At 37.8% G+C, this 22538-nt stretch overlaps 2 protein-coding genes across 5 annotated transcripts; both read right to left on the bottom strand.

The window, feature by feature from the left end:
• Positions 1-9682: 9682 nt before the first annotated feature.
• LOC107591080 (KAT8 regulatory NSL complex subunit 2-like) lies at positions 9683-15965 on the bottom strand. 3 transcript variants are annotated; one of them, XM_016280087.1, is made up of 10 exons: positions 15939-15965; positions 14190-14442; positions 13928-14106; positions 13303-13417; positions 13039-13202; positions 12788-12954; positions 12485-12575; positions 11382-11635; positions 10095-10298; positions 9683-9987 (listed from the first exon to the last, which is right to left on the bottom strand). In XM_016280087.1, the coding sequence occupies exons 2-10, from the start codon at positions 14438-14440 to the stop codon at positions 9892-9894; spliced, it is 1521 nt and encodes a 506-aa protein (XP_016135573.1). In that variant the 5' UTR covers positions 14441-14442; positions 15939-15965; the 3' UTR covers positions 9683-9891. The 3 variants fall into 3 exon arrangements, with proteins under 3 accessions (XP_016135573.1, XP_016135572.1, XP_016135574.1); XM_016280086.1 differs by lacking the exon at positions 15939-15965 and adding an exon at positions 15313-15410; XM_016280088.1 differs by lacking the exon at positions 15939-15965 and adding an exon at positions 14769-15292.
• Positions 15966-16096: 131 nt separating this feature from the next.
• LOC107591079 (DNA mismatch repair protein Mlh3-like) lies at positions 16097-22271 on the bottom strand. 2 transcript variants are annotated; one of them, XM_016280084.1, is made up of 14 exons: positions 22206-22271; positions 21954-22117; positions 19336-21803; positions 19154-19255; positions 18995-19071; positions 18402-18506; positions 18176-18260; positions 18032-18100; positions 17499-17607; positions 17211-17370; positions 17106-17129; positions 16903-16981; positions 16558-16706; positions 16097-16374 (listed from the first exon to the last, which is right to left on the bottom strand). In XM_016280084.1, the coding sequence occupies exons 3-14, from the start codon at positions 21800-21802 to the stop codon at positions 16279-16281; spliced, it is 3522 nt and encodes a 1173-aa protein (XP_016135570.1). In that variant the 5' UTR covers position 21803; positions 21954-22117; positions 22206-22271; the 3' UTR covers positions 16097-16278. The 2 variants fall into 2 exon arrangements, with proteins under 2 accessions (XP_016135570.1, XP_016135571.1); XM_016280085.1 differs by lacking the exon at positions 19154-19255 and having other exon boundaries at positions 19537-21803; positions 21954-22246.
• Positions 22272-22538: the final 267 nt, after the last annotated feature.

The raw sequence follows: 22538 nt of genomic DNA on the forward strand, positions 1-22538 counted from the left end.
CGCAAGTTACGTAATCAGATTACTTTTTTTCAAGTAACTAGTAAAGTAACGCATTACTTTTTAATTTACAAGAGAATATCTGAGTTACTTTTTCAAATAAGTTACGCAAGTTACTTTTTTTTTTCAAATTTATTGATTGACACCTCTCCTGTCACCATGTTGAGAGAAATCAGATGTTACTGTAGTTCTAAAATAAATATCCAGTTCTCGCGCCAGCTCGTTAGAAGTGAGCTACGTGCATGAACTGTGTTCCAGTCGACATGATCCCTACACAGTGTTCATTGCTTCCTCCTCCCTGAGCAGGGGAAATCCATTGAAGTTTACTTCACTTCAGAACATTCATTCACGGATTTGCGCTGCGCCGCGTCTTCACACACATCACACACACACACACACGTCTTCACATCCAGTGCGAGGACTGGAATTGGGAACCTCTGATGTATCCTATTGTAGTAATGTTGTCTCTGGTATTCTGGTCTGTGAGCATAAATGCGTTCAGGGGGCGTGGCTTTGGACGGCAATTGCAGGGAGGGTGGAACGTTCGCTTTCAGTGCTATCAGGCTAAAGTTAGCATTTTCCAAGATCTCCTACTGCACCTTTAAGGCAAGACATTACTGGCAAAACTTTTTTTGAGATTTTGGCCTCATTGAAGTTTACTTCACTTCAGAACATTCATTCACGGATTTGCGCTGCGCCACATCACACACATCACACACACACACACACGTCTTCACATCCAGTGCGAGGACTGGAATTGGGAACCTCTGATGTATCCTATTGTAGTAATGTTGTCTCTGGTATTCTGGTCTGTGAGCATAAATGCGTTCAGGGGGTGTGGCTTTGGACGGCGATTGCAGGGAGGGTGGAACGTTCGCTTTCAGTGCTATCAGGCTAAAGTTAGCATTTTCCAAGATCTCCTACTGCACCTTTAAGGCAAGACATTACTGGCAAATCTTTTTTTGAGATTTTGGCCTTTTTTTATAACAGACAAGTGGAAAGAAAACATCCAAAATACACTTTTAACTGTTTATTTTATTGCAACCCATCTATTTGCATATGCAGATTTGAATTACATTACATATTGTTAAAGGACGTTTTCCCTGCTGAATAAAACAACTGAAACCAGCCTAAGCTGGCTGGCTGGTTTTAGCTGGTCTTCCAGCCTGATCATAGCTGGTTTAGCTGGTTTTAGAAGGGTTTTGACCACTTTTTGATCTGATCAGGTAGGGAGACCAGCAGACTAACCAGCTGAACACCAGCTTGGTCAGGATGGGAGACCAGCTTGACCAGCTTAAAACCTGGTTTCAGCTGATTTTTTTTCTTTTAGCAGGGTTCTCTTGCACTGAGCCAGAAATCTCCAATTCATTAGCACTTACACACACTGAACTTTACAGTTTTACTCCTATTTATATTCTGTTTTAGGGGGTTGCTAAAAAAAAAGCATTTGGCTGGTTTTATAACATTTTATTCCCAAAATCAGTGACATTTTTTTTTCCTGGCTGTTGACAGTATTTTTAAATTTCTAAAGTAATAAAAAACAAAATCCCCTCTGTAAAAGGTTTTGACTTCAATGTCAACAAAATTTTGAACCTGGCTTTATCAAATGCAAATACTTCATATTTAATTAGATAATTAAAGCCTCATTGGCATATTCAAATGTAATACAAATAATAACAATGTAATCAATCAACTAGGGTAGTATGGTGACTATTAGTTAACATCTTTACCGTATTCACTTGGGACATCTTACCTTAAAGCTGCACCGAGTGACAAATCAAGTGACATAAACCTTTTAACAACAAACATTAAAGCCGGGGGCGAAATCTGCAAGATATAACTTCTAAATTTTCCCACAGCACCCTGTGTGATTTCATTCCTTTATCAGATGTTTCACAGGGGTTATGTTTGTATGTGGCTCATGTGGCTTTGCTTTGTGATCGGCGTCTCTGCCGCGCACCAGGATCAGGTGGCCAAGCACAATCTCTCCCAACCATTCTGGGCTCCAATCCATGGAATAACATCATGAGCCACAACCTGGAAAAACAACGAGCGGCACTGTTCGCAAGCTAAAACATAACAGAGTAACAACTCCGGGCCAAGTGGGAGTCGTAACGTGTTGAAATGTAATGCAGCACTATGACTGATAGCATCTTATTTAAATATGTAAATATGAGAACAATAGTTGCGTGACTGCTTTGGCACAGTGATTACATAGAGGAATGCAAACTACACTGCTTTAACGTGAGTCAGTGGCTTTCTGCAGAATTTGCTATATTTATTAGTAGTCAATTAATTTCTATGGAAGCAAATAATGAATGGAATGTTTCAAGTGAAAAGTGTTTGCAAGTCATTTGGGTCACTCCATCTATTCTATAATATTACAAATAGTTTTAAGTGTTTTAAATTATTTGCATCCAAAATTGTTTTGGTGACAGACATGAGACTGTAATTGCATTGCAGAGTGAAGACGTCCAACGAGAAAATCTGCTTCACACGAACCGCCTAGGGCAAAACAAGCATATGCGTGTTCTATAGGCAAGAATGCATTTTAAAAGTCTTACAAACATGCAAAAAACAAACCGTTTAGATATAGTTAGATAAACTGGAGGTATGGTAACAGTTTCATATTTTCGCACATCACTTGAGTGAATTCACAAAGGAAAACATTCTGAATTCCTCACTAAGTGTTTTGGAATCTCTAATAATGTGATCTTGCCTATGTCATCTGACTCCCATTAAGGACAATGGATGTCCGCCGGGCATGCAAAAACATCAAAAGCCACACGAAGATAATGTTGTGACCATGGGAGTAGTTCGCAAAATTACCACACAACCATGACTATCAGCAAACAAGGGAGCAAGGCCCCCTGCTGCCTCTAATGTCCTCTGTGGCCATTTGGTTTACTGAGCAATTTGGAGTTTATCTCGCCTCTGATTGCTGTCAGCTATTTTGGGGACATTATTTACTTCATCGGCTGTGCAAAGGTCTGTCTGGCCATCAAAATTCCAAAAGTACTATGTAAGAATAAATGGGTGGATTCTTCAGTTAGAGGCACTTTGGATTACATGAAATCTTTAAAATATGTTAAGCTTTTGGCACATAATGAACATCTGATCATGGTCAATCAACTTTTAAATAGATTTTGGTACAATGTGTGATTGTAATGATGCGATTTTTCACTTTATGTAGAAAAAAAGTAAAGGATAAAGGCCCGTTCACACTAAGAGCAATAATGATAACTATAAATACAATGATAACTATATTTGCGTACACACCAGCAGACGATATCATCTGTTGTTTTCTAAGCACATGCTCGTCTGCCGCTTTAAATTCTCCAGCTCGTTACACCAGGATGGATTCTGATTGGTTGTCAACGTTTGTATTGTTCATCAGCTGGAGAAAAAATTGTTCTGGAAGTGATTCCAACGATATCGTTTCTCTGTGCCTTTATCGTTATAGCTGTGGTGTGGACTCTGCTATTCTTTAATATTAAGAAAATTTGTTAGAACTACATCTTTATCATTACCTTTATATTTATCGTCCTTGGTGTGAACGGGCCTTACACCTTGCACTTGATAACAACAATTTAACTAGCAGTCAAAAACAAACTGACTGCTTCTGACATGAAATTCTCAAAAACTGACCCTTACGAAAATTAACCATTGTTTTACTAAAATAAACAAAAAAATAAAAAATAAACATGGTTACTATAGTTAAACCACGGTAACCACAAATTAACCATAGTTTTGCTACACTAATGGTATAACTGGTTATACCAATGATAATCAATAAGCCAAAAAAAAAACATCACTACACTTTTACTATAATAAAACCATGGTTACTTATTAAAATTTATTTACATGGTTATATTTGAAGCAATAGCCAAAAATATATTGTATGGGTCAAAATTATTGATTTTTCTTTTATGCCAAAAATCATTAGGATATTAAGTAAAGATCATGTTCCATGAAGATATTTTGTAAATTGATTACTGTAAATATATTAAAACTTAATTTTTGATTAGTAATACGCATTGCTAAGAATTTATATACATATATACACACACACACACATACACATATACATATATATATATATATATATACAGACACATACAAGTTCAGCAAACTGAACATTTCTACAGTCTTATAAATTAGGAAAAAGCAATTAAAGAGCAATAAAAAAATGACACTTTAAAACAGCAATGCTTTGCTTTTTTTAATCATCTAAGAAACAAGAAGTTGCCCTAAATGAAAAATCACCCAAATATCTCTACTGCACTGCCTTTGAAACTTTAATATTAAAGGGGTCATATGATGCTGCTAAAAATAACATTATTTTGTGTATTTGGTGCAATGCAATGTGTTTATGCGGTTTAAGGTTAAAAAAACACATTATTTTCCATATAATGTACATTATTGTTTCTCCTCTATGCCCCGCCTTTCTGAAACGCGTCGATTTTTAAAAAGCTCATTGTTCTAAAAAAGCGAGGTGTACTCTGATATGTGCACTGGCCAGCTATCCAGTGCGTTGTGATTGGCCGAATGCCTCAAGCGTGTGACGGAAATGTTACTCCCCTTATCATACTGTGATCATAGTTGCCAAGTCCACGTATTATACGTGACTTTGGGCTTCTTTTTTTAAAAAGTTGCTTGAAAAAATCCCAGGTCGCGGGTTGCGTTTTTTTTTGGACTTTTTAAAAAAAATATGGTTGCTTGTTAAACAAAGTTGCTTGTCAGATTTCCCTCTTTATTTATGTTCGCCGTATTCTCCAATGCACTGAATGACACTGGACTTTTTAAAAAAAATATGGTTGCTTGTTAAACAAAGTTGCTTGTCAGATTTCCCTTTTTATTTATGTTCGCCGTATTCTCCAATGCACTGAATGACACTCTGTCTGCTCGCAGTTAATAGCCAACCAGTGCAATAATATAAGTGCTGCAGCGTAATTTGCCAAATGTTCCGCCCCCTCATTGGAGAAAATCACGTTCAAAAAGAAGGCGCGTGACACTGTAATCCAAGCGATGATAGAAATAGATGTAGAGGAGTGGGATGACTTTCTTTCAGCCTATTTTTTAATTTTCACAATGTTTTTGTCATGTATTAATTATCACAGGCTGTAATAAAAAACAAGTAGTCCTATACTAATACTAAGAGTAAATATGGTTCGAATAGCCTATATTTTAGTAGGCTATAAATATGTGGCTATGTTACAGCTCCTCTTTGAAGCTCTTGTGTTTTTCTCCTTTGCACACAGGTGATTGGAGATTAGTTTTGTTCCCATTTTTTAAAATAGCTTCTGTTTTTTCTTTTCAGATAAAAGAGTGGTTTCAGTTTAATATGTTGCAGGCTCATTTATTGGTAATAAATAATTGATAATAAATAATATTGATGATAATAAATCATCAAAAAATATTGGGCTTGTTTTTGAAGCAGTGGTTGCTTATTTGTCTCGCAAGAGTTGGTAACAGTGACTGTGATGCCGTCTCTCAGCAGGACGAGACTGGTTTGACGGGTTCACTAAGAAGATAGAACGATTCGTTTGTGATCCAGACATAACTAGACGAGACAAAACCAATAAAACCCATTACAAACAAGGCATTTGTTGCATCCAGTGGGGACATAATTACTGATTTTAATGACTTATACTGTCTTTTTACGCGTTGCGTTGCGTATTGCCCTTCGTAAACATAAAACCATGTCTGCATTTGTGATCGGAGAAACAACAAGCGCTACTCTACACTGCTCAAAACTCGCGTTTGAATCATTAGTGGCAAATTATTTAAATATAAAAAATGTACTTGCAGGCTGTGAGTCAGAAGCGCCAGACTGTCCTTGCAAAGTTGGAACTGCCCAACTTTATAGAAACAACCTTTGTGCCACAGACGCATTAGGCTACTGGTTCAGGAAACAGTCCTCATACATCCTCAAAACATCCACAAAGTAATTTCACTTTCACAACAAAACACACAACAACAACAACAATACTACAGTGAGAATAAGTTACGCCTTCTTTCTTTGCGTGAACATTTGGGCGGCGTTATGCAAATCTTCCCACATAGTGACGTAAACATGTGGGGGCGTGTTAGAATGAGCCATTTTAGGAGGGTGTGGATGACTCTTAATTTTTATAAAGACTATCTCTTTGGATTTGAGCAGTGGTGGGCCGTCAGGGCCAGCAAAGCCTTCTCTGCTGGCCTAAACAATATCAGAATCACTAATTTAGTTTTAATATAATTTTCCATGAATGTGTATTAAATTATTTCCAATAGTCTATTCTCTTCAGTTCATAGCTTTTCTCTTGGTTGCACTGCTTCCAGCAGTGTATGTTTATATTACAGCTTTTATCCAATCATATTTCAGCAATCGTGTTGCCAGGGTCAAAGAAATCTGCCCTAAGGCCTTCAGAATCAACAGTGCAGATGTCTGTTAGCTTAAATATATGGCAATGAAACCGTTGCTTTAACCAATCAGATTTAGAGTCGGCAGCACCAGGGCCATCTAGCTGGCTAACGATAACGTCAGCATTTTCTCGTCCTTTGATTGGATGGTCAGCGTACTAGCTAGCAAACAGCATCACTGTAAATCATTTTATTAAAACTTAGTAAAACTTGTATTACTGTTTCTCAGGTTTAGATTTTCAGTGCATTTAGAACAAAGATTTGCCTACTATATTTAGTCAGTCAATCTAAAAACAGTAGTCCTAATGACTGCGAAAAACAAGCACACACCTCCTCGGCACCGGCTCTGTGAAAGACTCGTGAAGATGAAAAACCACTAGAGTATGGTAGGGTAATTTTCATTTTTGGCTCTTTTATTGCTTGATGTGTTGTATGCTGATGTTATATGTGTGATATAAAGCCAGGTTTAAGTTTCCGTTAAAATATCTGAGTTTCCCGAGTGGAGCTGTATGAACCGGTCTTTTCCGTGTTGCCCAATTGTTAATTGGGTTTCTTTCTTTAGTAATGGCACTAATTCTCGCTACATAAGATACCTGTCTGTTATGTAGTGCCCTGTTATACTGCATTACTGTGTAATATTTATGGTTTCTATAGCCGTGGCATCATTATGATGGTATGAAGAGATGGTTTAATTCATGTAGGACGCCACTGAAGGCCTAGGTGTAAAATGCACGGCCCGCCACTGGATTTCAGACTTCAGTCTTTGCAACTTTACAGATCTTCTTTATGCACCAAGAGCTTATAACACTCCAAAGAGAAAGGAAAAATTGAAATCGCATCAGATGACCCCTTTAAATGTAGGAGAATTGTAGGTTGTAAGCCAGTCTTAACATGGTTTTGAACATGGGACTAGCAAATGTGAAAAACATCTGTAAAATATTAAAGGGGAGGGGCTGGGGGCATGCTTTTACCCTCAATTACTCTTAAATGAGTTGCTGTTTTAGGGTCTCAAGCAGAATGAACTGCCAAAATTAGCAATTTTACAATGCAGTCTGCATTCTCATCACACACACAAGTAAACACAAAAGTTTCGGGTTGCCAAAGTGTGTAACTAAGAATAGGCGTTCGCTATGCTGTAGAAAGAGGAAGGGCTATAGCTTTAACTACATAAAACACAAGGATCCGGGGAAAACTGATGCAAAGGCTTAGGATAAAATCGGATTATTGTGATTTTTGTGCGCTGCCATGCAAAACACACGAATTAAATTGTTTATATACGAAGCAAACTCAAAAGAAGTCGATTGTGGCAGAACTGGTGATTTGAAGAGCTAAGCGCGATGCATTTCTGAGCAAAGCAGGATCACAACAAGCATCCTCAGTCTACAATCCCACCGGTGTCCCAGATAGCCGGATGGCTAATGCCCCACATTTCCCTTTCCAATCTCGCACCGCGCACATCAACATTTAATACCACAACAAACCCCTCTATGTCTATAATACACTGCATTTTGCAAAATCAGCCCACTTTCGACACGTAAACGTCAAACAGTGCGCGCGATGTCTGGGAAAAAAAGAATCTTTTACCTCGGGATCCTTGTGTTGTTTCGGAAGGTGTGAAAATATCCCCGATGAATATCGCTAAGAAACACCTTGAACTGTACTTTTACATTCGCAGCTTGTGGACATGTTGATCTGTTTTCGCAGGCGCTGATGAGAAGTTGTATCGTCGTCTCTTCTCGTGTTTAGGTTAAAGCGCTCGCAGGAAACGTGATGTCATGGCCTGAAATTGTTGCCCGACCCACTTTTAGTAAAAGGGCCTATCTTGTGCTCCACGTAGCGTTATCTAAAGCAAGTTTTCATTTATAGCCTTGACTTATACATTTCTCTTATTTAGTGGTATTTTTTTATTTGCTAACGCAGTTTATTTTATTAAGCTACGCTGTCATCGCGGTTTTTCCCCGCTACGCATCTGCAGTGATTTCATTAATCATGATCTGACCAAGCAGCGATTCAGCTTTATTTATGTCAAGATTGACATGCAATTTGATGTTCTGTGGCCAATCTTTAGCATGTGTTTTCATTTTACTCCTTTAAGTGTATAAAACTACTATTTATTTGATATAATTACATAGAGATCAATGTTATTTTCAACTAGGTCCGTTTTGTATTTAACAGCTACAATGCTCCAAAACACAACTACCAGTTTAATTTTCCAGCTTGGAAAGCAACTAGTAAATGTTCAACACCAAGACACTATTTCATTGTCCAGGGTTCTCGCTTTTTGACCAATTCCCAACCTTTCCAGTCATTTGTTTACTGGATACAGATTCTTTAAAAATCAGTTTTGAGACCAGTTCACTAATGTATTACTCTTTTTGTAAACTCCTTTGTCTGATTTAACAAAAAGAACTCAAAAGAACTGTTCGCTCGCGAATCAAACCGTGTTTGCAATCGAGTTCAACCCCACACACAGAACAGCTCATTACTAGAACCATGTATATCCACTATAAATATTTCCATTACTCTGAAGATAAAAATTCCCTGATGTTTCTAGGTTTTCCAAGACCGTGGGAATCCTGACTATCCCAGAGGAGCCCCTTTTATGAGTGCAAATTTATAATTAACAAGAACAAGATGAGTTGTAAAGGTTTATTTTAGAGAAATCTCAGTATGAGTCATTAGTGGGGAAGTGGAGATGGTGCTTATTGGAGACTTTTTGTAGTGAAATACATACCCGATCTTTACCTTACAAAACACAAACTTCCAACTGTGCATATAACTGTCCTATAACTGGACAGGTGCAGAGGACAGCGGGGGTCTTCTGACTGTCCCATGTGCACAGGCCAATCACATGGAACGTCCTTCAGACCAGGGCACATTTTGAATAAAACTTGGCTACTGTCTTGATAAATGTCTATTGTGAAGGTTTAAGAAGATTAAGAGAACTAGCATTGGCATAACTGTGAAATATCTTTTAAATGTCAAAGATTTGGAAAGCTGGAGGAGGTGGAAAACTTGAACTGTTCCTTCGAACTGAATCGACTTCACCCATTAGATAACACTGGGAAAGTCAACAGACCATAAGACTTTTATATCAGCCGCTGTTTGAAACCAACAGCTACAGCAAGCTGTGGGCCTTGATTCAGGGCTACAAGTGCATATGAGTCATGAATATCATATGGAACCAGAAATGTGCTTGATAGAAGGGGAGATGGTGCTTAGAGACTTTTGTAGTGAAATACATACTTCATCTTTACCTTACAAAACACAAACTTCCAACTGTGCATATAACTGTCCTTTTAATTTCACAAGACACTTGCAGTCTATATCAGAACATGTGCCATTGTGCTATTTTAAGTAATGAGAATGCTAGGTTAAAAATGTTTCAGCAATCAAAGCAAACTTCCAGAAATATGGCTTTTAAATAGATATCTGGACTGTTTGAAATATCAACAGAACAACAGCTGAGAAAATCAGGTCACGAGGTGCTCAGGATAAGGCATCTTTTGTTTTCGTGTCAAAGTCTTTTGATGAATTCTGCAAGGAAACTGCTTGTCCAACTGCTTCAAGTATTTCAGATTCAACCTGAAAAACAAGACCGTAGTTCTGGTGCTTAAATGCCATGGCAAGGAACAGACATACTGCTTTGGTTGCATTGTTTAATTATTCCAACAAGCCACAGTGATAATTACCTGATCTTCCACAGACACCTCGTCTCTCTCTGAGAGCTCAGCATCTTGGGCAGAGCAGTCCAGATCGCCCTGCTCCACCCCTGTCAGAATGTCCATAGGGGCCTCGGCGATCTCTCTGATGGTCTGGTCTTCTAATGCAAGTGCTGTGTCGAATAGCAAGGGGGACGGGGGACACTGCAAACCCTCATCTTCAACGTCAAGATCCTGCACATCAACAGACTTTAATTACAACAGTGATAAATCTGGATAATTTTATGGCCAATAATTAAGAAATTGCTGATATTAAAGTTCAAAATGCTATTTTTTCACAAATTTAACAAATCATTCAAAATAGTTTTAAATGCTACAAGTGTATTTATACATCACTCCATTACAATGTGCAATACGAACAAATTGATATTTTGAGATTTGCTAAAGGTTACAATTGAGTGTTATTAAAATATTAGTGATTTTAAAGATTAAAAATTACAGAAAATGTAAATCAAATAGGACAAAATGTCTAACATCAACTGCTCTCTAATATTGGCAGATAACTGAAATGAATCAAAATATTGTGCACTGATGATGTGCTAAAAAAAAAATCAAACTTATATCCAAAACAAAATATGTTAAATATAATACGAATGGTCATTGGATTATTTTGAGATTCCATAATGTTTTTTCATTTAACCTCTTCTTTTATGAATCTTAATTAATGGCACAATTCTTCAAACTAAAGTCCATTAATTTACAGTACATCTAAATACTACTAAACATGTCAACATTGCATTCTGTTGTCAACAGCCAAATAACCAGCAAACAAAAACCAGCAATATGGGTAAATTAGCAATAGTGTTTGTGTTTTTGAAAAGCAAGCAATGGGAACATGTAACGAAAAAGCACATAAATAGTTTGTAGCATAACAGGAAAATGAGATGTTTCCAAAAACAAGCTTAAATTAGAGGTTTTACTGTGGGCATTCAGAAAATGTCAGACACAAAATTAAAGGAAGATTACTGCTGAACATCCAGATTAATTTGTTTTTCATTCATGTGAGGCTATGAGATATGATTTACACAGCAGGGGACATGTTTGAGCAGCACTGTTTGCAGGCATGTAGATACTTGATGGATAATTTAGCAATCTGAAGAGGGAGCAAGGTGTTTTGGTGAACAAATTTAGTGCAGATTGCGGAGTTAATTGCTCTGATAATATGAAACTTAGTGTGAAGGGATATGCCAAAACACATGAGGAAAGCAACTGCACACAGCGACTTTAGTTTTAATGAAAAACCAACACAATTCATACATCACTGAATTCCAGAGGTAGATTTTCTGTTGGCTGGAGCTCTGCTGCACTGAGGTACATATCTGTGGGTACAGACGCCAGCTGTTCCGGGGCAATAGACTCCTGCTCAGGCTGGTACATGGGTGCAGGCAGGGACAGGTGCAGAGGACAGCGGGGGTCTTCTGACTGTCCCATGTGCACAGGCCGATCACATGGAACGTCTTTCAGACCAGGGCACATTTTGAATAAAACTTGGCTACTGTCTTGATAAATGTCTATTGTGAAGGGTTAAGAAGATTAAGAGAACTAGCATTGGCATAACTGTGAAATATCTTTTAAATGTCAAAGATATGGAAAGCTGGAGGAGGTGGGAAAACTTGAACTGTTCCTTTGAACTGAATCGACTTCATCCATTAGATAACACTGGGAAAGTCAACAGACCATAAAGAAGACTTTTATATCAGCCGCTGTTTGAAACCAACAGCTACAGCAAGCTGTGGGCCTTCATTCAGGGCTACAAGTGCATATATACATCTAAATAGATGTATGCTCATATAAACAAAGAAAAATACATGTATATTTAACATATAACTAAATAAATGTGCATATTTCCATTCCAAAGTTTAGGGTTGGTAAGGTTTTTTTTTTTTAAAGAAATTACTTTTATTCAGCAAAGATGCATTTAACTGATCAAAAGTGACAGTAAAGACATTTACAATGTTACAAAACATTCATATTTCAATTAAGTTCATATTCATTATAGAATCCTGCAAATATGCATGTATAATGTAAGGAGACAGCATAGCTGTTTTCAACATTGATAAGAAGAAATGTTTCTTGAGCAGCATATAAGAATGATTTCTGAAGGATAATGTGCCACTGAAGACTTAAGTAATGGCTGTTGAAAATTAAGCTTGACCATCACAGGTTTTACTGTTTTTTTAATCAAATAAATGCAGCCTTGGTGAACATGAGACTATCAAAAAACTTGCAACACCAAATTTTTCAATGGTAGTGTGTTTTGTGTGTATGTAATAGAAGTGGTAACAGTACTAAAATATTGAGTGAACATTTTTTTTTAATAGACCTGAACATTTAAAGATATATCGGACATAAAAGGATACGAGAGACACAGTGTCGCGTCATTGGCAAACACGGATTTGAACAGCGAGTCCCTTCCACAAAGGAAATACATCTCTGGCCCAAACGCATTGCCTGCGCAGAAATAAAACACACAAGAGAATTAAAATATGCACAAATAACATTAATAAAAAATAACAGAGCGTGACAGTAGGCTCAGACTGACAGTATGGGAAAGCCAATAAAATTTCAAATAGGTCTGTCTCATATGGCAGTGTTTAAATCTTCTTTTGTCTTTCTTAAGACAGAAAAAAAAACTAAGACATTATTAGAAAGTCCATTCATACCTGTGGCGTTCCTCCCTCAGTAATCGCTTGTCTTCTCTGTCTGAGCTGGCGATGCAGCAAAGCCTCCACACCATAGCGACGGCGATAGCGTCGTAGAGCCCTTAATTTTTTCAGGTTCTCTCGTTCCTTTGTGGACAGCCCCTCTGGACCCGTTAACAGGCTGCTCCCTTGTATCACAGCACATAAGTGAGTATATATGCTGACTGAATATGTGACATCATGAAATCAAAAAATGACAGCAGCTCCCTTACCAATTGTCTCATGTTCAATTTTGCGGCTGTGCAGGTAGCGCCGTTTCTTTTCTTTTAATAAATGTTGCAGACGTTTAAATTGGTCAATGTAGAGGGACTGAAGTCTGATTAGCTTTTCACGTGTGATGAGTGCCACTTCCTCTGCTGTGTACACACCCGCATGCCTGTAGAATGTCACGCTTCATTATTTGACATCTCAGGTGACATAAATAAAACTACATTTGACAAAGCAGTTAAGTAAAATAAAACGGAGTAATGTCTCACTTTAAAGGGTCTTCGTGGTCACTGTCAAGACTTTCATCTTCACTGTCGGGGTCTCCTCTCCATGTCTGATCCAAAACAACAGGATCCTGCTCCTCTTCACTCCAACTCTCCTCATCTATACAAGGAAATACATATAGAATATATCACCATAACAAATTACATGCAACTTTGCGTCTCTTACAGAATTTTTTATTTTATTCCGTTATGTTCAGAGCTATTAAATGTTCCACCAAATACTAAATAATACAAAATATGACTTATTTTAGTAACGCTCTATTTTTATAAATAAATTTAAAAAAAGAAAAATTGCTGAAAATTACAAATGGAGACATTACATAAATTACAAACTATTAGTTATCAGCCTTTGATGCAAGTTTTAAGACCGCAAGAAACTACATTTATTGTTTATGCTATTTAATAAGCTGCATTCTGTTTCAGAGAAGCATTTCCATTTTGAATCATAATACACTTTACACATTAAATGTCACAGTAGCGGTCAGTTCACACATGCACAAGTTTGTTTGCATCACATCAAGACTTTAAAGTGATTTCTCAATGTTCACAAGGCCAAAAGCATGCCTGTTAATAATTAATGGCACATGATTAGACGCAAGTTACATCTCACCTAGTATGCGACTAGCTTCACTACGGCCCTCTTGACTGTGAGCTCCAGTTTCCGGCCGACTGTAGCCACTGAGCTGAGACAGCAAGACTTCAGGGGAAGGTCCTGAGGCAGATGCCTTCCGCATTTGCGCTTGCTGAACCAAAGCATTTCTGCGTGCATGTTCAGCACAGAACGATACCCTAAGAAAAAGAAAAACAACATTATTGGTCAATTATTTATAGTAGGTAGTAAGCATGTTAAGGGAATAAACAAACACCCTTACCCATCCTTCTTCTCTGGTTTTGGGGCTGCATTGGGGCAGCGCTTGCCATTCTTGTTAGACACATAGCTGCATTGCCTGTAGGGAGCAGTTTTATCTTCAAGTACATGTTTGATGCAGAACTCTAGGCCCTCCAGACGAGGCTGTGAACAGGGTCTCTGGGTGTAAGAGCAGGTCTGAGGCTCTTGAGCACGAGCAGCTTGAGTCACTCGGCCTCTGCTGGATGGCAACACGTGGATCCGAATCCTGTTCATCACTGATGCGATGAGAAAGCCAATCAAATACAGACAGCATAATATTAGTTCAACATTACTGCAGAAATTAACCAAGCTTAATAGAGAATAACCATGAAATTATAGATTTTAATTCTAGATTTTTTTTAAATAACTTTTACCATTTTATTAAATATACATCAACATTTTTTCATGACCTAATACTTACACTCCCTTTACAGACCACATGGATGAGAGCTTAATAGAGAATAACCATGAAATTATAGATTTTAATTCTAGATTTTTTTTAAAATAACTTTTACCATTTTATTAAATATACATCAACATTTTTTCATGACCTAATACTTACACTCCCTTTACAGACCACATGGATGATGCACTTCATTGCCATGACTGTATTTAAATGTAAAGTGACCAAAAAGGTCCAAAATGCAGCATACAACAGAATTACGCAAATCTACTGAAGATAAACACTGCCCTGTTTAGGCTAATGTAACATTTTAACATAACACGATAGCGTTCAGACTTCACTGTAACGTTACACAGCGTAACATGTGATGCGTTCAGATTCCGTTAAAGCACGTGTGCCATACACTGCAATCGCCACAAGCATTCAAATATTAATTTCTTTAACTCTGGATTAGCAAAAAACGGTAACGTTCACATAATAGAAGCTGCAAGTCCTCAAACATTACAAGAGATAAAGAAGATTGACGTTTTAATCTCATGCAGAAAGCGCCAAATTCACACGTCAGTACTGCTGTTCGGCCATCTTTGAATTGGGAGGGTAAGATACTCTTGGCTTAAACTGATATTAATCAATGTATATCATCCGTTTAGTCTGAGACGGTTTTAATACGTTATAATTTGTCATTTCTACGTGTAAAACTCACCTATAAAGTACTACTTTGTTATCGTTTACGCGAGACCTCCCTGCCGCCCCTTCCAGCGATCATCGCAATGAATGCACAACAATGATCTGCAGACGAACGTCAACCATTTTAGCGCCCTCCTACGTTTACGTTGATTGGACCACAACCTTGCAAGAATCAATTCGATTGGAGGAAAGCACTCCAAGCTCGAGTATAGTCCTTTATTATTGGCTACTCTCTATCTCAGAGCAGTGTATGCGCCAAAGGGTGAAACATAATAAAAAGCCGCCCAGCAATTGACAGAAGCAGACTATTTCTTTTAAATTAAATAATTTAATGCAAAAGCGTAAAGTGCTTGTAAATTCATGTTTTGTTTTGTGCAATAGATTGATCTTGTCCATAGAGCAGCCATGACTTGTACATTCTTCTCAATTTCCTCAGATTTGGCTTGGGAAGATCCTGTGGGGATATAAAAATGAAACTATCAAAGAAAAACATTTTAAAAATATATGAATATATATATATATATATATATATATATATATATATATATAGGCTTAAACTGATATTAATCAATGTATATCATCCGTTTAGTCTGAGACGGTTTTAATACGTTATAATTGGTCATTTCTACGTGTAAAACTCACCTATAAAGTACTACTTTGTTATCGTTTACGCGAGACCTCCCTGCCGCCCCTTCCAGCGATCATCGCAATGAATGCACAACAATGATCTGCAGAGGAACGTCAACCATTTTAGCGCCCTCCTACGTTTACGTTGATTGGACCACAACCTTGCAAGAATCAATTCGATTGGAGGAAAGCACTCCAAGCTCGAGTATAGTCCTTTATTATTGGCTACTCTATCTCAGAGCAGTGTATGCGCCAAAGGGTGAAACATAATAAAAAGCCGCCCAGCAATTGACAGAAGCAGACTATTTCTTTTAAATTAAATAATTTAATGCAAAAGCGTAAAGTGCTTGTAAATTCATGTTTTGTTTTGTGCAATAGATTGATCTTGTCCATAGAGCAGCCATGACTTGTACATTCTTCTCAATTTCCTCAGATTTGGCTTGGGAAGATCCTGTGGGGATATAAAAATGAAACTATCAAAGAAAAACATTTTAAAAATATATGAATATATATATAATGTGCTATGGCTGATCATTATATGCTTTATCAGTACTTATGATATTCAAACCTGTTTATAATTGACAAAAAAGTGCACTTACAAAATCAGATTTGTTGCAGATTAGTTGAAACATACCTGTGGCTCTTCCAGGTGGTGAAGATCAGCCAAAGGGACGATTGAAGGTCTTCCGTGAGCACACTGGAAGGGAAGCTGACAAGAGGAGAGCGAGCTCACCAGACTACAGCACTCCTCTTTACTCAAAATGTCATTGAACTTAATTGCTCCTGTTAAAACAGATTATATTAGATATTATAAAATATGAATATTTATGAATAAAATAAGAATATTTTGAAAATGCTAACTATAGCAAATAAATATCCCTACATAAGTTAAAAAATTAGACATTTCCTGTGTTCCCTGTAACAGTTTCTTAATAGAATGTGTTTCAACTGAACTCAGTGGTGAATTTATAATACCAACCATGACAAGCTTGTGAGGCAAGAACATTATGAACTGTCAAAGGCAGCATTCCCCTCACTCTTCCTGTTGAGCGGAGAAGCTGCAAACATGAGTCAAAAGAACAAAACTGGTCATAAATGTATCCTTCAAGCTCCAAAATCAGACCATTTGTAATATTCTGTTCACAGATTAGATACAAATCATGTGTGGATATGCTTGTTCACCTCAATGTGTTCTCGCAGATAGTCCTACAAAATAAAATATACAATTCGAGTCTAAACTGAGTTGAAATTAATAACAACAAAAAAAACATTAGAACTAAGTCTGACCTCTGCAATGGTTTTAATGACCGACCGTCTTCCACGGCGGAGCTCTGTGCTTTCTTTCTCTATGAAACATGTGGGAAGTCTCTCCAAAAACACATTCAGTGACTCACTCTTTGGGAAACTTACATCTAAAGCAAGACCCCTCAGGAAGGCCTGACAAGACCTTCAAGAACAAAAGAAAGATTTATGGCACTGTTCGGCGAAGGTGCAGAACTAATTGAACACATGTGTACGTTTCAGAGAGAAGATGACGGTGGAAACAGGAATGTTGGCTCAAACAGCTGCACTGACCTCAGAAGTCTCAATTCCTCCTCGGTTACGTTAATCTCTAAGGGTGGGATTACACTTGAAGAACACAGCCTTTTTTTTCCAGGTGTGTCTGGGTCATCCTCATAGGAGTCTACATCAAACAACAAGCAGTGTGGGAAAAATACACTGAATGCTTACGTACATCTCTTGAAGTGTATTTGCATTTTTGATGCTTTTACATGGAATTTATTTTGTTCTTCTATTCCTATAAGTTTGGGGTCAGTAAGATTTTTCAAAATTTTTGAAAGGAGTTAAAATAATAATAATATTATGAAACATTATTACAATGTTTTCTGTTTTTATATAAGTTAAATGCAATTTATTCCTGTGTTGGTAAAACTGAATTTTCAGCATCATTACTCCAGTGTCACACATATATATAAATGTCATTACTGTTACTTTTATTTAATTTATGAAACATTGCAGTATAAAGTATCAATTTCTTACTTTCACAAATCATACTACTCCCAAACTTTTGAAAGGTACCGTTTAACCCTTATATCATTAGCATTTACCTGTTACCAACCCCTCCAGTCGAACTCTTTCATGGGCAGCATGTTGATCAACCAACACTAGAAGATTTCCTGCAGGTGGAAACAATGACAAATGTTTAGGACATCATCACACCATTCAACATAATGATTTTCAGCCTGCAGCACCTTCATTTGTACAGCTTTCAGAGGCTTCCTGCTCTGTTGTGTTTATCAAACAAGCAAGGAACTTCTTGTCCACTTGATTGATGACCTGATGTAAAAATACAACACAACCTTAGGTTAATTTTCACCACATAAGAATAAGGCTATGCTTTGTGACATTGCTATTTTAAGTGTCTAGCCTTGCCAGTTCCTCAAAGCACAAAATGAGCAGAGGGGTAAAAATACTTACTCTCATTGTGTGGATCATATTCTTGGTAAACTGGTAGGGGTAAAGAATATTGTGGATTTTTACAGCAAGACCCTCAGCTTGACCGCTGGTTACATCCACAGCAACCTTTTCAGAATAATTAATAGAATATGTGAGTCAAATTAATTTGAATCTTAACAAAAACGGCCTTACATGAATTAAAATCAGTATTAAATAAGGTTAAATTAATTTAAAAATCTTTAAATGATTTAATTTATTAAATTAGTAGTCTTTTTACCTCTGGAGGCCGTATGAACACTGGGTTACTCCATTTTGAGAATAAAGTCGATAGTGAATCGGGACCTTGGCCATCCTCTTAAAAGAGTAAGATGAAAAACAATTACTTAATGTGCACTAAAAAGCTGATTTCATTCCTGATGTCAGTCTAGAGCTATACCTCTGCTGTCTATCCCTGAGTTAAGGGCTCTTTCTGCTCTGGGCTTGGGCAGAAAGGGAAGTACAATCATTTGAATCTTAACAAAAACGGCCTTACATGAATTAAAAGTATTAAATAAGGTTAAATTAATTTAAAAATCTTTAAATGATTTAATTTATTAAATTAGTAGTCTTTTTACCTCTGGAGGCCGTATGAACACTGGGTTACTCCATTTTGAGAATAAAGTCGATAGTGAATCGGGACCTTGGCCATCCTCTTAAAAGAGTAAGATGAAAAACAATTACTTAATGTGCACTAAAAAGCTGATTTCATTCCTGATGTCAGTCTAGAGCTATACCTCTGCTGTCTATCCCTGAGTTAAGGGCTCTTTCTGCTCTGGGCTTGGGCAGAAAGGGAAGTACAATGTCTGTGTGAAATGGATAACACCTGTACTCAAATCCTATGAGCAAAGAGAAGCTGATTATAATATAAATACCTCTACATTAGTGACCCAAAAATGGCTCACTGAATTTCTCCCACCTGTTCTTGAAATAACACTGACTGCCATGTTAGTGACATCTGTAGTACATGGCACTTGAGTCTCCTCCACAGGAGGAGAGTTGTATTTGCTGAGCCCTGTAACTTGGTTGATGTAAACCAGCTTTCCTAACCAACTGTCATAATGAGCCAGCCAGCTGCTGGACATTGGGATTGTTTCAACACATTCATTTGTAGCCTGACCTTCATTTCCTGTGTTGCTGCACTGAGGATCATGCTGAGAGGTTACGCTGGCTTCATTAACACAGTTCACACTTCCTACAAAGGAAGTCACATTTTTGTTGCAGAGGTGTGAGTCTTCTAAAACGCAGGAAGTGTCCGGTATTGTTGCGTCCTGCTCATTTAGAGTGAAGATTGGAGTTTCATGGACAACTGAATCAACAGTTCCAGTGGATCCAAATAAAACATCTTCTAAGAGGCTTTTTTCTAATTCACAGGACTCTTCTTGAATGTGTGAGTCTTCCACAACTGGGAAAGATGAATTTTCCATAGTAAGAAAGTCTGTATTTCTGCTGACCTTGCTGAATGTCTGTTTGTCTTGTTTTAAATAGGAACATTTGGCAGCCAATGACAGTTTGTCTGCCTTGTTCCATGATGAAGATTCAGCAGAACATTCAGAACTATATTGAGAATGAGCACCTGATATGTTCCTCAATAAGGGCTTGTCTAAATCTTCTAAACACCAAGTAGTTCCTACAAAGCAGTCATTGGATTTTTGAGAAGACACTGGATTTAAAAGATTTGTTTTTTCCGTACTTGGTTGTTTTTTCTCAGCACCCTTCCCAAACAACCTTTTGAACTTGTCAAGAGATCCCGTTTCAAAAGACAGAGCAAATTTACGACATGGCGCAGCTCTGGAAGTCTTTGAGTTGGTCCCATAAAAACCATGTTTGTCTTCTTCAGTGTCATTTAACGTCAACTTCCTCTTTTTTGGAGAAATTCTATTTGGAAAGCAGAATTTTTTCAAACTATCTTCTGCCTCTTTTCCATCTATAATTGAAATCTTTTGGTTTTTGCTTCCCGTCAGGTTGTTAACTGGCAAATCATTATGGCTTATATTTGGACAAACTGCACTTTCATCTTCTTTGCAATTGTTATTCATTTCTGTAGCATCTGCAAACGTGGTCCGCAAAGACAATTCAGCCTGAAGCACTTTTTCTGCTTCTGATTCTTCACTGGAGAAGGTTTCAGTGTTTGTTGACACATTCTCCAACATTTGAACACCACCAGAGACATCCGCAGTACTTGCATTATCCTTCTTCTCAGATAATGCATCACACTCTTCACGTGTTTCCTCAGAACTGAGATTTTGTATTGCCACAGGAGTCTTGGCATTCCTCACTGGACTACTTGATGGACCATCGCTGCCATTCATAGAAAACTCTGCCACCAGGTTTTCTTTAGTAAGGAATGCTTTGACACCTTCTTCAATGCAGATGAGCACACTATCCCAGTCTTTGAACTCTATCAAAGACTTGGCTGGTTCGAGGCATATGTCATACTCTGAGTAATGACATTTGATATTCAACACATAGACACCGTGGAGATCACATCCGCCCCTTTGTTTGGGGCTCGATGCTAATGGATATGCAGTCGGGCTGTTGTTTTGTCTGGCAGCACTGCTTACTCTCTTCAAAAGGCAGTTGAGTGTTTTATGAATGCATGTCTTCAGAAGAAGCCTCCCATTTACAAACAGGAACTGCAAGCTGTTATTGTAGTGACCATCACGGCCGATGTGACCGGTCATTTCGAACTGCTTATGGACGTAATTGACCTCTCTGAGCTTTTGAGCACGACTCAAGCCATGAATCTGCACAAACCTGTAATAGGTACTGCTTGTTTTAGAGAGCTGCACCATCATGTGGGCTGAATTTTCTTTTTTCACTGTAAATGACACAGAAGGGTGCATCAGAGATATGGCCTCCACTCTCTGACGGATGCGTTCGGTTTCTAAAACAGCGTCCATTCTCTTTCTTCGAACTGGCATGTTGTGGAAGAGATTGTAGACAGACACGGTCGTCCCTACGGCGGGACGAACGGTTTGAGCTTCAGCAACATCCAGTGCATTTGTTTCATTAAAAGTTTTAACATATGTTTTCACCGACAGCTTAGTCCTAGATGATATTTCGACCATTTCTGCAAGAGAGATGATACTTGAAATCGCTTCCCCTCTGAACCCATAAAAGCAGAGATTTTCCAGATCCTCCAACGAGCTGCATTTGCTTGTGTTATATCGTAGACCCACTCTTTCCATGTCTTCCCAGCACATTCCCGTGCCGTTGTCGATCACCTGAAGCTTGCAGGCCTCAATGTCTATTTTGACAGCCACACATGTTGCTCCAGCATCGATGCTGTTCAATATGAGCTCCTCCACACATTGCTGTAATGAGAAAATAGTAACGCCAGAGCGCAGCTGTGCTTGAACATCTTTGGGCAAACTCTTGATCATTCTGAAAGACATAAATATGAAATCCCTTTAATGCACGGAGGCGAAAAAATCCAAAAGAAACATTAATCAAAATTGTAAGTAACGACGCACGTAAGAGAATTAGAATTACTCTTTCATTTGAATGAATAATTACATTTACATGCCTCTATACCTCTTTGGTGGGTTGTGAGTTTGAATTTGTGACTGAACGTGCAGTAAACAGTCGTCGTTGCCATGTAACAACACAGTTAAGTTTGCTAGTTGATATTGTCGTTAAGCTGCATTTCGGTCCGACGGTTTCCTTTACCGCTCACTGTAACAGGGCGTTCCTGTAGCCTGTGATATAAATAACGTTTGTATGACAATTCATTCAGTAATTCGTTTAAGTGCTACAACCATTGTTTCTGTTCTGTGTGCAACCTACTTTTACTAACAACAACGCTGTGAACTGCAGCGGAAATGACGTCGAAGGATAAGCCGCCGCGTGAAGCAAGCGACCGTACAACAACAACAACAACAACAACAAGCAACATACTAGTGCAAAATAAAACGTCATGAATAAAAGACTCCATAACCCAAATAAATAATAATTTCACATTAATATTTTGGGAATTATACAATTATTATATACTTTTATAGAAAGTACCAAAGTAATTTTTATTTGTATGTGTTTTTGCAGAACCTTAATAGACATAGCTTATTTTGAAATAGGTCTACTTTGATAACATTTCATCAGTGAAGATTTACCAAAAAATAA

The sequence above is a fragment of the Sinocyclocheilus grahami genome, unplaced genomic scaffold, assembly GCF_001515645.1.
Source record: "Sinocyclocheilus grahami isolate Dianchi unplaced genomic scaffold, SAMN03320097.WGS_v1.1 scaffold137.1, whole genome shotgun sequence".
NCBI lineage: Eukaryota > Metazoa > Chordata > Actinopteri > Cypriniformes > Cyprinidae > Sinocyclocheilus > Sinocyclocheilus grahami.

What these genes read in the sequence shown, in the direction of transcription:
- LOC107591080 (XM_016280087.1), bottom strand. Translation starts at nt 14,440, where the DNA reads ATGAACAGGATTCGGATCCACGTGTTGCCATCCAGCAGAGGCCGAGTG. An exon ending in TGAAGCTAGTCGCATACTAG is followed by an intron (nt 13,418 to 13,927) that starts GTGAGATGTAAC and finishes TTCCTTGTATAG; the next exon opens with ATGAGGAGAGTTGGAGTGAA. An exon ending in GACCACGAAGACCCTTTAAA is followed by an intron (nt 13,203 to 13,302) that starts GTGAGACATTAC and finishes GACATTCTACAG; the next exon opens with GCATGCGGGTGTGTACACAG.
- LOC107591079 (XM_016280084.1), bottom strand. Translation starts at nt 21,802, where the DNA reads ATGATCAAGAGTTTGCCCAAAGATGTTCAAGCACAGCTGCGCTCTGGC. An exon ending in TGTTCATACGGCCTCCAGAG is followed by an intron (nt 18,507 to 18,994) that starts GTAAAAAGACTA and finishes TATTCTGAAAAG; the next exon opens with GTTGCTGTGGATGTAACCAG. An exon ending in TCATTAAAACCATTGCAGAG is followed by an intron (nt 17,130 to 17,210) that starts GTCAGACTTAGT and finishes TTTATTTTGTAG; the next exon opens with GACTATCTGCGAGAACACAT.